Source organism: Phasianus colchicus, chromosome 22, assembly GCF_987193195.1.
Source record: "Phasianus colchicus chromosome 22, bPhaCol1.hap1.1, whole genome shotgun sequence".
Lineage (NCBI taxonomy): Eukaryota > Metazoa > Chordata > Aves > Galliformes > Phasianidae > Phasianus > Phasianus colchicus.
Window position 1 is genome coordinate 2,711,281 of NC_143457.1, and position 15,473 is coordinate 2,726,753.

At 51.7% G+C, this 15,473-nt stretch overlaps 5 protein-coding genes across 12 annotated transcripts; 4 read left to right on the plus strand and 1 right to left on the minus strand.

Annotated features, from left to right (window-relative positions):
• Positions 1 to 18: 18 nt before the first annotated feature.
• On the minus strand, positions 19 to 6,830 carry UBXN10 (UBX domain protein 10). 3 transcript variants are annotated; one of them, XM_090123100.1, is made up of 2 exons: positions 6,321 to 6,830; positions 19 to 2,370 (listed from the first exon to the last, which is right to left on the minus strand). In XM_090123100.1, the coding sequence occupies exons 1-2, from the start codon at positions 6,528 to 6,530 to the stop codon at positions 1,504 to 1,506; spliced, it is 1,077 nt and encodes a 358-aa protein (XP_089979226.1). In that variant the 5' UTR covers positions 6,531 to 6,830; the 3' UTR covers positions 19 to 1,503. The 3 variants fall into 3 exon arrangements, with proteins under 3 accessions (XP_089979226.1, XP_031469553.2, XP_089979227.1); XM_031613693.2 differs by lacking the exon at positions 6,321 to 6,830 and adding an exon at positions 3,186 to 3,271; XM_090123101.1 differs by lacking the exon at positions 6,321 to 6,830 and adding an exon at positions 2,897 to 3,080.
• On the plus strand, positions 3,318 to 5,405 carry LOC116242737 (phospholipase A2, membrane associated-like). Its single transcript, XM_090123103.1, has 6 exons — positions 3,318 to 3,505; positions 3,809 to 4,186; positions 4,318 to 4,394; positions 4,573 to 4,717; positions 4,820 to 4,926; positions 5,013 to 5,405. Exons 2-6 carry the CDS (start codon positions 4,170 to 4,172, stop codon positions 5,156 to 5,158), a joined length of 492 nt encoding a protein of 163 aa, XP_089979229.1. The 5' UTR covers positions 3,318 to 3,505; positions 3,809 to 4,169; the 3' UTR covers positions 5,159 to 5,405.
• LOC116242489 (basic phospholipase A2 Cdr-13-like) lies at positions 6,647 to 7,473 on the plus strand. Its single transcript, XM_031613264.2, has 4 exons — positions 6,647 to 6,718; positions 6,827 to 6,971; positions 7,073 to 7,179; positions 7,259 to 7,473. The coding sequence occupies exons 1-4, from the start codon at positions 6,694 to 6,696 to the stop codon at positions 7,381 to 7,383; spliced, it is 402 nt and encodes a 133-aa protein (XP_031469124.2). The 5' UTR covers positions 6,647 to 6,693; the 3' UTR covers positions 7,384 to 7,473.
• Positions 7,474 to 8,704: 1,231 nt separating this feature from the next.
• On the plus strand, positions 8,705 to 10,680 carry LOC116242736 (basic phospholipase A2 Cll-N6-like). Of its 6 annotated transcripts, none has more exons than XM_090123106.1 (6): positions 8,993 to 9,076; positions 9,266 to 9,321; positions 9,430 to 9,559; positions 9,933 to 10,039; positions 10,173 to 10,318; positions 10,376 to 10,680. In XM_090123106.1, exons 1-5 carry the CDS (start codon positions 9,054 to 9,056, stop codon positions 10,277 to 10,279), a joined length of 423 nt encoding a protein of 140 aa, XP_089979232.1. In that variant the 5' UTR covers positions 8,993 to 9,053; the 3' UTR covers positions 10,280 to 10,318; positions 10,376 to 10,680. The 6 variants fall into 6 exon arrangements, with proteins under 6 accessions (XP_089979233.1, XP_031469560.2, XP_089979232.1 ...); XM_090123104.1 differs by having other exon boundaries at positions 10,395 to 10,680; XM_090123107.1 differs by lacking the exon at positions 8,993 to 9,076 and adding an exon at positions 8,705 to 8,859 and having other exon boundaries at positions 10,173 to 10,680.
• Positions 10,681 to 12,566: 1,886 nt separating this feature from the next.
• On the plus strand, positions 12,567 to 15,400 carry LOC149915254 (group IIE secretory phospholipase A2-like). Its single transcript, XM_090123323.1, has 3 exons — positions 12,567 to 12,724; positions 13,185 to 13,291; positions 13,823 to 15,400. Exons 1-3 carry the CDS (start codon positions 12,567 to 12,569, stop codon positions 13,963 to 13,965), a joined length of 408 nt encoding a protein of 135 aa, XP_089979449.1. The 3' UTR covers positions 13,966 to 15,400.
• Positions 15,401 to 15,473: the final 73 nt, after the last annotated feature.

Below are 15,473 nucleotides of genomic sequence, written 5' to 3' on the forward strand. Positions count from 1 at the left end.
TCTTAATGCCTTCTTGTTGTTGAAGAGCTGGAGGGAAGGAGCGGCCCAGACAGGAGCACTGATCCATTTTCTATTCAGGAACATCTCAAGGTGATGTTTCACCTCCTGCTCCTACAGGGAACAGTTTGCAAAGGGCAGAGGGGGAGAACTGGGGCAGCAGCTTCTTCCTGCACTGCATTTGCCTAGATGGAGACTCGATGTACTTTTCTGTAGAAAAATACACTTCCTTGGAGACACTGCAGTCCATGGGGGTTGGTTGGAGGGCTGAGCTGTCTGATCCAGGCCATCTCTGGAGCATTCACTTTCAGTTTGGTGAAGAAGAGGCCAAGCCTCCAGCAAATAGAAATCATTGCCAGTTCAAATTTTAGCTGAGAAGGTTTTATTGATTTTACCATCGCACTGTATGAAAATACTCTGACAGCAGAAGTGACATCACACACACAGACCAGGCACCAGTCCCTGCGTGCTAACAGTGCTGTGCTGTTCTTCTACCACCCACATCCGTGGTCCTGAGCTGTCCACGTTCTCAAGGCTGCTTCAAATACCATAACAGAGTGGCTGTGAAAGGTCTGATGAAAGCATCCCAGGTCTCATGCTCTCCCTGAAGATGCTGGCATTGCTACAGCTGGCCTACCAACAGCTGCAGCAGAGACCTGGACCCCTGAACACTGACTTTGGAATGAAATTCAACATTCATGGTCAATACCGGAATGAATTTTCTACTGTTATTGCTCTTGTGAGCTGCTCTGGCAATTCTGCTGAGCTGAAAAGCCTGGGTTTTGCCTCATGATATTATAAAATGAGCGTAGATGTGTGGCAAGCTGTCCTTTTTTTTTAGCACGAACATATTAAGTTGCCCTACTCACAATTTTTGACAAAACAACTCTGCAACAGCCATGTTGGTTCAATAAAACAAAACTGCTAGGTGAGACAATTCCTCTTTCAAAGCCAATTAATACAGAATTATAAGCAAAAAAAAAAACAAACCCCAAACCTCCCACAGCAGCACTTGCTGGGCATGAGGACTAACTCATTTCAGCATAAAAGCATTAAATGAACTATTTTGCAGCATCCCACCTTGACTGTCCAGCTCCTGTTAACTACCAGTTGTTCAAACAAGAGAAAAACTGAGGAGAAAATTCCACTGCTCACCAATGCAACCACAATCCAGCTGAGTTTTACAGAGCAAAACAGTTCTGCTTCTGTCTTCCCGAATGCGTGATCCCCTCTGGGAAGTGGCACTTTCAGAGAAGAGGACACAGAAGAAGGTTCCTGCTCCAAGAACAGAACAAACATCTAAGAAGGAAATTGTTAATTTCAAAAACCAAAGTTGGTGGCACTCAGGAAGGAACTTGTGGATAAAAGACACTGTCCATGCAGTCAGTCTAGGTGGATACACTTGAAGTAGCACTTCAACACGTGCTTTTGGTAACCACGAGTCTGCTTTAAGGGAACTTTTAGAAAGATGAAGAGGACCAGGCTTCTCCAGTGCTCAGCCCATGCTTACAGGTCGGCATCCTGCTGCTCGGCCTGCCGGATGCACAGCACAGATTTGTGGGGGATCCCACACTCCTGCAAGGACCTGCTGAGGTCATGGAAGCTCCGTCTGGGCACCTCCGTGGTTTCAATGCTGCAGCATTCGTATTTGGCAGCTGTTTGGTGTTCTGCTATAGCAAGGACTGTCTGGAGACTGTCTGTGGGCTTGAAGTGATGTTCAAATCGTTGACCAGAGGGAGACCGAATAGCAAGCAGCAAACGTGATTCTTTCTGCAGCGGTTCTTCCAAACTGAGAGTTGATAACAAAGAGCTCTCTTGCCTCATTTTCCTTCCTGGCTTCTCAGGAGCACAAAAGGCTTCTTCATTAGGGACATGGCTTTCTGGTGACCTGCAGGCAGACCTTTGCTCTCCAGAAGGAACTGCAGTTTTTGGAGCATCCTTCTGTCCCCAGCTCGCATCCAGATGGCTGCTCTGCTCTGTTTTACCTTCCACACCCTTTCGGCCAATGGAGGGGAGCACTCTGTATTTGTTCAGGGAGGACGAGCTCCGTAATGGCACCTGCTGCAGGAGCTCAGGAATCTCTTCTGGGGATATCTGGCCAGAGGGGAACACTGCTTTTATAGATGATGCTCTCCGGCTGCTCTGTAAGTCATGTGGAGCTGCTGGCGATGATGGCACTGCACAAGGATAGGTGTCTGTGGTCCCAGAGTAATTGAAGGTCGACCTCGTGCGACCCTTGGCAGATTTTGGCCGGGTCATGTGCATGGTGATGGCGTTTGGCTGAAAGACAGGGACCGCCGTGCTTGAAGGGAAGTAGCAGCAAAGTGGTACTGGGTTCAGAAGAGCTTCTGTGGCCATTGCTTCCCAAAACACCTGCAGTTGGGAAAGCAGAATGAAAAGTTACAGAAAACGGCCTAAAATGGCCTTAATTTCCCTGCTGATTTCGTGCTGCATATCATCTAATAGCAAAGATCTGGCGTGTCGCTGTCTGAATCCTGTGGCTCAATGCTGGCAGCCAGAGCCAATGGGATACACACCAATGTAGGTGCACAAATTGCTTACAGCTGACTGCTCTCCCCAAAATAAGCAGAAGGAATGGAACAACCACTCAGTGCCCATTCCAGGCAGGGCTCTGAGGAGCAGCAGAGCACACACTCCTCCACCCAGCTGCAGTAACATGGGGGCGGGAGGTGTTTGATTTACTCCTGCTAACAAACGTGCTCCAAGGCAACAAAGAGGAAATCCTGAATGCATCGCAGCACTTATATACGCACTTATATAAACGTTTAGATACATGGTTACACCCCACACAACCAAAATGCCCTCAGCCACCACAATGAGACACCTCCAAGTGAGGGTCTCCAGCCCCCCCAGCACAGAGCAGTTTAACTTTGGGTACCCGAACTGCTCCACGGGGTTGGGACAGAGCACTGCAGCACCCACACGGGCCCAAAGTGCTGTGCCTCGCGTCTTGGGGTTGCAGTGGGCCCCGTTTTTGGGGTGAGCCCCAGCCCCACAGTGCAGCAGAGCCTCTAGTGCCCCAGCCCCAAGCTGAGCCCAGTCCAGATCGTCAGCCAGTCCCCAGCTGAGCCCAGTCCTGCCCCCACAGCCAGGCCCCAGCCCCACAGCCCGCCCCAGACCCCAGACCCCAGTCCCCATCCCCACGGCCCGGCCCCGCCGCCTCACACCTGCCACCCCAGGGCCGCCCGCGCCCGCCGGTAAACACAGCCGCGTTGCCACGGCGACCGCCCCACTTCCGGCTACCACCGAGAGGAGCGGCCGCGCTGGGCAGAGCGCCCCCTTGCCGCGGTCCTCCGAGCGCAATATCATAGCTTAAGCTCACCCAAACTTTGCTGTTTTAACCCCAAAAAGTGACCTGAGCCTTTTGTTTTGCTCAGGATAAGTGTTTAAAGCCACACGGCCCCACTCCAGCAACCGCTGGGTAGAACTGGACGGATAAACCCCAAACCCATCCGTTGGGATGAGAGCTCCTGCCCTGCACACTATGGTTTGTATGCAGGGGGGGTGAGACCCCAGCCTCACCGGCACAGACCACCGTAACCCAGCGCCTCCACAAAAGGCCCCGACCCCCCTGGTGTGGGGCAGGGTGGGATCAGAGCAGCCTCCAGCCTCACCCCTCCTCGCTGTGCACACAAAGCACCATTTTCTTACTGATTTCCTCCCTTGGAAGCAGGGTTAATTACCAAGGGTGGAGCAGTGCCTATGAATGCAGGCAGAGCTTGCTGTCTGTTTGCTCTGGGCTGCCTGGCTGCTCGGCAGTGATAGCAGCCTTTGTGTGTTATCTCCTCAGGTGCTCTGCTTCTCTTTGCATCACGTCCTGGCTGTAGTGATTCAATAACCTGTGCTCCAAAGGCATCCCCGACGGGGCTCCCGTGGCTTCCAGCCTGCTTTGACCACGCTTTCATGTTGCAGAGCTTTGAGGAGCCTCAGGCTCTCCCATGTGCTGGTTGTACCAGATTTGGGGAAGATTGCATAGGAAAGGCTGAAGAGCAACCAACTGAAGGGCTGCAGAGGACAAGCTGCTAACAGCACCCATTAGCTACACTGCCAAGGCTGGAACACTGTGTCTGTAGCCAGAGCCTCCACCTGACCAGAAATCCACTTTAGGGCACAAACCACTTGTGTCCCAACCCCACAGCAAGCAAGGTTTCATGGTTTTGTGCAAGGGGTGAGGATGGGGCACTGACAAGGAGCAGGGGGAGGACCTCTCCCATTTCTATCCATATAAAGCAAACCCGCCAAGCCACAGAGCTGCAAGGAGAGGAGGGTGGGATTTTATTGCCCCCATTTCATCATCAGCCCCAGGTGCTGCTCGCTGTCCTCTCCCTCCATTGTGAAGATGAGGAATCTCCTGCTCGCCTTGCTGCTGGCTTACGGTGAGTCGGTTGGTGAGGCTGGGGTCTCACCCCCCCTGCATAGAAACCATACAAACTCACGGGCTTTGAGTGTCTTTTGTCTGAGCTTTGCCATTTCCCTGCCATGCTCAGTGTGGTTATGGGGGGTTGGGTGGTGGGCCGTGCTGGTGGCACTCTGTCCCCCCATCCCTCTCTGCAGGGCTGCCTCCGGCACGTGGCAGCATATTGGAGCTGGAACGCATGATCAGAGTGACCACAGGGAAGAGTGCCTTGCTGTCCTATAGCTGGTATGGCTGTTTCTGTGGCATCGGGGGCAGAGGGACCCCAGTGGACCCCACTGACACGTGAGTACCTGGAAAATCATGCTGCTGCTGGGCCACGTGCTCCTCCTGGTCACCTCATGTTTGGGGCTGGCGTTTCCCTCACCTCTGACACATCTCCTGCAGCTGCTGCCATGCCCATGACTGCTGCTACAGGCAGCTGCGAGAAAACAGCTGCAGCCCCCTGATAACCCTGTACCAATTCCATGTCACCGATGGGGACATCACCTGTGGTGAGTGCCAGTGAGATTGCATGGCGGTGAGAGCATGGGGATGGCACAGCAGCACTGGGGCAGAGCATCACGTTTGTCCCCTGCAGGTGATGAGCAAAGCTGGTGCAAGAGAGAGACCTGCCTGTGTGACAGGGCCATGGCTTCGTGCTTTGCCAGCGCTCTGCCTTCCTACAATGCGTCCTACCGCTTCTACTTCAAGCTGAGGTGCAGAGGGAGCAAGCTTCAGTGCTGAAATCTGCACACGTCTGCCGGTTTTGAGTGCCTTTCCTCGTTGCTGTGGGAAGGACAGGGTGATGTGGGTGCTGAGAGGGGCTGCAGCCCTCCTCCTGGTGAGGCGATGTGCAGGGTGAGCAGGGCACATGCAATGGCTGGAGATCCCCAGCTCCCCAAAAGCGAGTCCTTGTCCCTTCCTCCTCTTTTTTCTCTACTGATTTTGTTTTCTAGCAAAAAGGAACTGAATAAACCGTGTGAAAAATGCTCTGTGGTGTTTTGCTGTTGGACCACTGAGAGATGGGTCTGTCCCACGCTCAATTGCCAGCATCAAGAAATGGGGATAAATACATGCCACCAAGTAAAACTCCCTGGGGTTTGTCAACAAAACTTCCCTGCAGCGAGCCTGGGGTTGGTGGCTTCTCCTAACATCCCCCTCCTCCTTCTCTGAACTCACTCCCAGAGCTAACATGCAGAGCAAACTTCATATTTTGATGGTCATCAAGGGGATCATCCCTTTCTACTGCAGTCTGTCAGGAAAGCCATTTTTTGCCAGCTTTCAAGGATTGCCTGCCCCCTTCGAGCCCTTTTTAGGGCTTTGATTTACACTTTCTGAATCAGGGCTGGTTATCCCACAGTACAGCACCAGCAGGGCTGGTAAAGCAGAGGAAAACACCCCTGAGCTGCGAGGGCTGGGGCAGAGTGTATTGCCTCCCTCCTGCACTGGAAGTGACACCGCTTTGCTGTCATCACTGCTGGCATGGATAGGGGTGGGGGGATTTCCTGAATTCACGTTAAGGGGAAGGATGGTGCCTTCTCCTTTCTAGAAAAGCCCCACTTGCAGAACTGGATGAGTTGAGTGTTCACAGAAGGTTTGTGGAAGTGAAAGCAAGCCCTGTATAAATGGAGCCATGCCAACCACACATCTATGATCAGCAGAGGCTTTCCAGAGGTGAGCAGGGATGGAGAAACACCTTCCTTCCTTTCCTACCTTAACCATAACCTGTACTGCAAGCAGGGATGGAGGCACAGGCAGAGAAATCAGTGCTGAGCAGCAGAGGAAAGGCAGTCGGAGACACCAGTTCAGAGCTGTGTCCCCTCAAGGGCTTCAGCTTTTCCTGCTTTCTCTATATTCTGCTTTTTTTCCTGCTCTCCACCACCTGCTCCCCTTTGCTGTTCCATACCTGACATCCAAAATGCAGCATCTGTTGCCAAAGCCACGGCTGGGCTGCAATGGGCATTGCCTCCTTGCTCCATCCCCAGCTGGGGAGCAGGAAGGAGAGAGGTCGGTCACCTGCTGCAAGAGGCTTGGTGGTGCAGTGGGGAGATGACCTGGCGTTGGGTTCCTCTTCCAGGGCTGTAGGAAAGATGAATGCTCTTCTTGCACTGGCCATGCTGTTTGCTTGGGGTAAGTGTCCTCACCTGTGCTGCCAGGGCAGCCACACCTGCATCAAACAGAGATGTCAGAGCTGTGGCTTTCTCAAGATTTCACTTCCCACCATCACTTCCCCAAAACACATAACAACCCCCCCAGATAACAGCTCCCTTGTGCTGGGGATGAGTTTCCTCTCCAGCACAGCAGGTAAGACCGTGGTGGGATGAATTGGTGGTGGAATATAGCAGGGGATACCAAGGGGATGACAAAAAAGGGGAGAAAAGTGTTTCTGTCATCACACTGATTCCCCTCCAGGCTCGTCGCTGGCTGGTGGGAGTCTGTGGCAGCTGCAGCAGGTGGTCACAAAGTTGACAGGGAAAAATGCCATACTGTATTACTCCTCCTATGGCTGCTACTGCGGTGTGGGGGGCCAGGGGCAGCCCAAGGATGCCACAGACAGGTAAGCACCCATTTAAAAATCTCCCTGCTCAAATTTATCATTCGAATCTGAGGGGTGTGGGAAGCAGGGGAGAAAATCTGAAAGCTCAGAACCCTGCACAGGTGCTGCCAGCTGCACGATGCCTGCTATGACAGCCTCCAGAAGTACCACTGCAACGCCAAGCTGCAGTACTACCAGTACAGCTGGCACAGCAACCGCCTCACCTGCAGTAAGTGGGGATGCTGAAAACGGGGCTCCTCCCTTTTCCAAATGAAATGAAATGGAATCAAAACCTGTGCTGCTCGCAGACAGGGACTCGTGGTGTCCCCAGATGTCCTGTGAGTGCGACCGCAGCCTGGGGCTGTGCCTGCGGAGGAGTGCAAAGAGCTACAACAGGCGTTATCTTCTGTACCTCAAGAGCAAGTGCAGGTGATGAGCACATGCAAAGTGAAGACTCTTTGGGATTGGCCCTCTGCTCCAGATGGGTTTTGCATCTGGAGCTGAGTTCCTGCACGGACCCGCATTCGTGTTGAATTTAATCGATGTAAAATTGAAAATAAATTATGTGCTTCAATCATCTTGGTCCTCTGTGAGCTGGAGCCCAGCATTGCCCTCCCAGTGCTTCCCATTACATTCCAGATCCCCCTAGCACACACACAGTACCTCCCTGTGCTACACAGAGCAGCTCAATAACCTCTCAGCACCCTCAAATGCTGCCTAAAGATCCCCAGAGCATCCCCAGTAACCTCCCTAGCACCTCCCAGTGTGCTCCCAGTGCCCCTTAGTGTTGTCCAGAGCCTCCTAACACCCTCCCAGTGGACCCCAGTCCTTGCTAGAATTCCCCAATATGCTCCCAGTGCTGCATAGCACCCCACAATAATTTCTCTATGCCCTCCCAGTGCAGCTCAGTACTGTCTTGAGCCCTCCAGTATCCTGCTAGTGCTGCTTAGTGCAGCCTAAAGGTTTCCAGTGCCTTTCCACTGAGCTTCAGCATTGCCCAAAGCCTTTCAATTAAATGCCAGTGCTCTGTGGTAATGTCTAGAACCTCCCAGTGCCCCCCAGTGCAACCTACAGACACCCAGTACTCTTCTAACGCCTCACAAAATGAGACTTTGGACACTCAGCACGGGGCTTTAGATCAACAAAATTGGGTTTGGGGAGCTGAAAAATAGGTTATGGACCCTCAAAATGGGGCTCAAAATGGGCATATGGAATGAAAAAAAGATGACTCGAGCCCTCAAAATTATGACTTGCACCCTATAATTGGACTTGTGAACCCAAAGAATGACTCCCTAGACTGAAAAATTAGTCTGTGTCCTACAAACAAGATTACAAGCCCTTAAAGTTAGTACTTGGATATTCAAAAAGGGACTTTGTAACCAAAAATCAGGATGGTTAGATCCTCCAAGTGGCATTTTGCAGTGTAAGATAAAGTCTGGGCTCAAAGAATAAAGTTCAGGACCCAAAAAAATGAAGATGGGAGGATGCCTGGGGTCTGTAGGCAGTCGAGCACTGAGAAAGTCCTGAGGGCATCTAGAGAGCAATGGCAGGGAACTGGGAGCATACTGGGAGGCTCTTGGGGGGTTACTGGGAGGGCGTTTGGAGGTCTCTAGATAGCATTGGGGGTGTACTGGAAAGCTCAAGACAATACTGGGAGACAGCAGGAGGGACTGGGCTGTTGCAGAAAGCTCTGGGAGTGTAGCAGGAGGCTACAGGGAGCAGCAGGGGGTACTGGAACGGTGCCTGGGGGTCCCCAGACGGCAGCGAGGGGCTCCAGGCTGCGTCACACCAGGCTGTGGGTTTGGCCGGCAAGGGACGGGGCGTAGCAGGACGGCGTGTGGGGACAGGCGAGAGGCATTTCTGCACTTCCAGGCAGGAGCTGGAGGAACAGGGCAGCGTTCGGCCAGAGGTGAGGGATTGGAATTGGAACCGGTGCCATTTCCCGGTAAGAGACCCCAGCCTGAGTCCGTCCCGTTGGGGGTCATGGCATTGCAGAAGCGAAAATAGGGCTGGGGTGGTGGGAGGAGGGGGAGGAGGCGGCACGCTGAACTGTTTTCCTTGCCTCGTGATGAAGTGCTTTGAGGGGAAATCTCGGCTGAGGAGATGCTGCTGCCAAGTCCTCTTTGGTGCGAGGAGCGGAGGGACGCGAGCTGGAGGGGTGGGCGGTGGGACAGCAGGAATACGCTTGCTTTTGGCCAAGAGGCAGCAGCACCGTGTGAGGGAGCCCTCCTGCCTCCCTCCCTTCAACTTCTGGAGGAATTCAACGTGATTTCAGCAGGGCAAGGTTGGCAGGGCAGTGCCTGTTTCTCCCCCAGGTGCAGCGAGAGGAAGATGAAGGTCCTGCTGATGCCGGCGCTGCTGCTTGCCTGCGGTGAGTGGAGCTGCGACAGAAAAGGAGATCCCAGCCAAACCTGCCCCACTCCAGCCGACCAGGGCTTGTTTATCTCGCTCACAAAATCCCATTTTCCGGTTGCTTCAGGCATGCTCACAGCTCGTGGGAAGCACCCACACACGTTTGCTCCAGGGCTGGAAGGAAGCACCGTGGGAAACCTGACTGCCCATGGCTGTGGCTCGGGATGGGGCCGTGGTCGCACTGCTTTTATGGACAGGTACAGCATCAGCAAGCAACAGCAGAAGGGAAATGGGATTTAGGGGAAGTGAGGCAATGCTCACCCCTTCCTGCAGCCTTGTCAAGGCAGAGAACAGCTGAAATGGATGGGATGGCAGCGCAGGGCTGGGCTGAAAACCAGTGTGCAGAAAGGCTGGAGCCAGCAGCGGACGCGGTGATCCTTATGGGTCCCTTCCAACCTGGGATATTCTGGGGTTCTGTGAAAGGCTGCAGGGGGAAGCTGAGAAGAGGTGGTGTGGGAGCAGGATGACGATTGCCCTGGGTGACTTAGTGCAGGAGAAGATGCTGTAGGCAGGTTGGAGAGCAACTACCAGCCTGTTTGGGTCAGGGCCAGGCTCTCATTCTCCCTGCAGGTGCTGCCTGCTCCGTGCCTGCTGCTACGCCAAGCTGGCCGCACGCCGCTGCCGCGTGGGACAAACCCAACGCCTCGCTGCGCCCCGGCCGGGGGTCCCTGCCTGCAGTAAGTCCCCACGGCCACGCTTTAGGATCCTGTCACTCGATGACCTCGATAAAGCCCCCACTGCCACGCTGGCAGCTCCCTCGGTTCTTCCTACAGCCACCATCCCAGCACTGTGCTTCCTCTCATCCCATAGGCTCCGGGACGCGGTGCCAGCGAGCAGCCTGTAGGTGCGAGCGTTTGGCTCTGCTGTGCCGGGCACGCAGCCGGGCGCTGCGCAGGTGTCGAGGCAGACGCTGCTGATGGAGAAAGGCTCCTCGTAATAAACCCACCTCCATGCTGGTAAGCAAAGCGGAGCTCGGCGCAGCGCCAGGAGCGCTTCCCAATGCTCTTCTTCAGGGCTTTTTGGCTACGACAGGAGGACAACCGCCCTTTTGTGAAGCTGCGTCATTGGACACTGGGTGTGAGGAGGGCAGAGCAGATGTAATGTTTCTGCTCAGAAAAACAAGGGAGGAGCAGACACCTGTGCCTTGTCACAGCAAAGGGCGAGATGATGGAAGCAGTCTTGCTGTTGGCGTTCACCCCTTTTGGCTCAAGCTCCCCGTTTGTAAATCACTGCACGGAGATGTTGGCTCCCTCAGCTTCTTGCTTCGCTGCAGAATCTTGTATGTTGCTCCAAAATAAAACCAGAGAGCACAAAGCTTTGGTCCTCTGTGACTTCATTGTGTTCAGTGACAACCCCTAGCACTGGGGGAAGCTCATCTGTTAGTAGGGCTTCCTGCAGAGATACCCATAAAAAAACACCCAGCCCCAAGGAGCAGAGCTGAGCAGCAGGATCCAGAACCTGCTTATATTGCTGCCCACTGGTACCATCCCCTTTTCCAGAAAGGAGAAGCCAGTCCATGCTCCCTGAAGGGTGATGCATCCTCCACGGTGCTCATTGGCACCCCTCAGATCCCTACAATTCGCAGCTTCCCTGAGGCAGAGAAATGGAAGCTGCTGTGAAAGTCAGTGGGCAGGCATGATGCTGCTGCAGGAGGGCTGGCTGCCAGTGAGCTTTGCTGCGATGGGACGGCGGGGAAATCACGCTTGCCTCACAGTCAGAGCAGAACAAAACATGTTTCTCATCAGAAAAGAATGTTTTGGCCTTATTTTGCAACAACCTCCAGCATGTCCCTTATGAAAAGGCAGTTCAGGCAGCAGCTGCTTCCTCTCTCCCCAAGCATCCTCACAATGCAGGTTTTCTGCCCTGCAGGTAAATTCAGCACAGTTGATCCCATGGGAGAGTTTGGACAGTGCTGCAAATCCTGTGGGGCTCTGTAACAAAGTACAACCCCCAAAACAGTGACAAAAGTTGGTGCCCCCAAGAGCGCCAGCTGCAATTCACACCCTAGCTTGTCCCAGATGTGATGACAGTGGTACTGGGAAATACTCCTTGAACAAGGAAGCATCCCTGAATAAGGAAGTATCCCTTGAATCAGAAATGCTCCCCACCAGCTGCAAACCAGGCACCCACTGCGTAGCCCTGGGGGGGCACAAACACCCACTAGGAAGGAGAGTGCAGCCCTGCGCCAAGCAGCTGCTGTTTGTGAGGTGTAAATCAAGGATCGTGTCCTTGTCAGGATGGGACACAGAGGTGATTCAGCTGACAGGTTGCACACCAGGCTGAGTTAAAACACGCTCTCCCTGTTTAAATTTGATATACTTTTCTACTTGGACATCCAGCTATACAAATCAGCTCACTTGGAGCTCCACAGGCAGCTCTGTTAGCTCAGATGCTGCACAAATGCTAAAAGCAGCACTGGAATTGGTGCATGGGGGGGAAAGAAGGCAACTCCATGTAAACATGCCAAACTCATTAATTATTACCAGCAACCACAGCCAGACCCCAAGAATGTTGTTACAGCACTTGCTGGGGCACAAAGATGTGCAATGTTTAGCATCACTTGGGACTGAGCACTGAGCATCAGCAAAGCCCACAGCTCTGCATCTCACCCTCGTCAGGATAGCAGAAAGGGAAGATGCTTTGCACTCTGCATTTTTTCCCTGTCCAAGCAATCAGGGAAACAGTAAGATACAGCATGGTGCTTTCAAAAGCCACCTAAAGACGATATTGTTCCTGTTTTCCCTCCAGTTCTCCATATTTGTGCAAAGTACTGAGATAATCAGAGACAAGACTTCACTCTCATTTCCAGTCCATGTAAACATCCCCTGCCCTCCCATCAAAGGGCATCCCGACATTTCCAAGAAAGGGAATTGCTCCTGAGCAGGCCTCCAAGATGCCAGGAGCAGCTTGCACGTGTAACGGAACAGATATGATGAGGACTGTCAATATTTGCCCACTTTGGAGAAATCAAAGGAGGAATCGTGCTGAGCAAACACACGTTGTCTATAAAACGTGCAGCTGGGCTCACACTCAGCACCCTGGGATCATCCTGCTCCAGTGCTGCCCATCACAAGGCCATGAAGCTCCTGGTGCTCCTCGTTTGCCGTGAGTATCCCATTGCATGGTGATGGGGCAAGGCTGGGCTGATGGCTCCTCTTTTTTAGTCCATTTTTAGAAGGTTCTCTTTCCAACGCCACTAACAGCATGTCTCCAGTTGCAGGGCTGGCCCCCGCGGGCTGCAACGTGGCTCAGTTTGGTGTCATGATTAAGGAGAAGACTGGGAAGTCTGCGCTGTCCTACAATGGCTACGGCTGCCACTGTGGACTTGGGGGATCCAAGAGGCCGGTGGATGCAACCGACTGGTAAGTGAGGAGGCAGAGGGGTGCTGCCAGCACTCTTCTCCCAGAACTCAAGGCAGGGTGTAGCTGGGGCAGGCAGAGCAAGGAAGAACATGTGGCTTTTCCTGAATCTTAGATCACTTGTCTTCTTTGCCTCTCTCTGTGTACGAGGCTTGGAGCTGAGGTAGCAATGCCAAAACAGTCAGTGTACCCTTAACACATGTCTTTAAAAGCTGCTCAGTAGCAGCAGTTCACATCATGCTCACCACCTTACAAAAGGAGGACGATCCCTGAACAAACCTGGGCTAATTAAGGCAGCCATTTGGTGTTACACCAAGTTGCTGAGGCAGAAAAATGGGAATGTTCAGGTGAATGAGGCTGCTCAGCAAGCACTGTGCTGCACCCCAGCACATGCAGGTTGTGCACCACCACCGTTTCCCCTCTGCTCCCCACCCTGCCCTCATCAGATCTCATGTGATACCAGGTGCTGCCATGCCCACGACTGCTGCTACAAGAAGCTGTCATCCTTGACCTGCGTTCCCCACCTCGTCCTTTACAAATTCTCCACCAAGGGAGGCGAGATCACATGCGGTAAGAGATGGCTTCCAGGGAATCCCTTCCTTGGCGTCCTTCAAACTAACCTGGCTGGGAAACCACTTGCTGGGGAGAGGGGTGGAAGTGAAGGAAAGGTGCTAGGAGTGGTGCTAACGTACCAGCTGGAGCCATGGTAAAGTTGAGAGCTACAACAAAGGATGGGGGTTCTCCTTCTGTAAAGGCCAAATATTGATCCAGCAGAGCTGGACACAGAACAATTGAGGTTTTCTAATCTGGATGGGGTCATGGCGCTGTCACCCTGATTTCCTAGCTGTCCCTTGTGCCAATCCAGAGCAAGAAATACCATCTCTGGGTGAAGGGACCAAAACCAAGCACTTCCTCATGATCAAAACAAATACATATATAAGTAAGCTAAACATTCCCTCCAGGGTCATTATTGGTTTGTAGCCACAGTTTCATGCCCCACGGGGGAGAATGGTGGCAACAGGACTCATCATCAGCCAAGGGTTCATGGGGTGGATTTGAAAGATAACTCCAACCTCTTGCCCTCCCCTCACTTTCCTCCAGGATCTGGGAATTCATGCCAAAAAGGTGCCTGCAAGTGTGACAAAGCAGCAGCAGAGTGTTTCAAGAGGAACCTCAAAACCTTCAACAAAAGCTACCAGAATTACTTAAACTTCAAGTGCAAGGGCTCACTTCCCTCTTGCTAGAGATGCCAGACTCAAAACCTGATGGAAATGCTCTAAATTGAGATTCTCTTCCTGCAGTGAGATGGAGCAAGGCACAACTCCAACCCAAAAAGGCACTTGGAACCTCTCCACCAAGCCTGCCAGACCCTGAATTGGTACACAAGAAAAGCTTGCTCCTCAGAATTAAATAAATCAAAAAATCTTTGCAAATAAAAATAATTTTCCAAGACAATTTCTAATGTGTTGCTTCAAAACAGTGCCTGAACAGGTGGGAAAGCTGTAGCAGAGCTAATGGATCAAACACTACAAGGCAGCCAGACCACAGGTGCAAACCAGCCCTGTCCTGCTAATTACTTACTTACTAAAGCTATGGGGTACTGCCAGGGCTTTAGGTTTCCATTAAAGAGAAGTCTTCAAGTTATACCTATACTTCTCCTCAGTCAGAAATCTGAACCAAACATTTCTACCAGAAGGGAAAAATGAGATAGAACCTGAGTGGGAAAGAGCTAATCAAGTCAATGCTGCCATCTAAGGTTTCTGAGTGCAAACACATTTGACTCCAGCCAACAGCAAAACATCTTTATATTTACATTTCTATGTCGGTTTGGAAGCTCCATAGAACATACAGATTATGTATAGTTTGGGTTTTTTTTTAATGCTTCTTACTTTGAAAAGAAATCATTTCATCTCTGCCCTGGTTGATAAGGTATCTCCCGTTGCCTGTTGTGTATAAGTACACATGTACTTTCTTAAAGCTGATGCTCAATACAAGTCCAAAACTTGACTGAAGCTGAACCACTGCAAGCCATAAATATAAGGCCTAGTCCTGTAGTGCTTCTACTTCAGTTCAAATTCCCAATCCTGTAGAGGAAAGCACCACAGGTTTGAGAGGAAATTAAGATTAAAATCCTACCCTAGAAAAAGCCTGATTTACAAAGAGTGAACCAGGCATAGCTTCCAGTAACCAGTGCTGCCTGGAAGCTTCTTCCCCAAGACTCTTGATTCATTGGTTATACTAATTTCATTTAGAGACTAATAACTATCAAGATCCTGGATCTGGAGTCCCCCTAAAGCTCCAGAGTATGGCAAAGGAGAAGAAACTGCAGATGTCCAAGTAACAGCACTCAGCACAAACTCCAAGTCTGCTTGTATCATATTTTACTACCTTGTTTGACTTCATCAGATCAAACGTATCAGCTCTGCAGCCCCAGGAGTCCACTCTCAAATGAAAAAGAAAAGAAGAATCTCATGTTTGATAGTGTTGACTGACACTTTTTTTTTTCTTTAAAGAGAATTTCGGGACTGTTCCCTTATTTTTTAAACTTAAATAGAAAAAAAAAAAAAGCATGTTCCTGAGTTGAGAATTGTTAGCATTTTCCCTGACTGTAAGGTAAAATAAATCTCCTCCATAGTAAAATGTTGCTATAATAAATCTAAGCACATGAAGAGATGAAGGCAAATCTGATGCTGCTGTGTAATGAAAATTCTCACCTTCATCATCATCACCACAAAGATAATGAAAAGCAGTC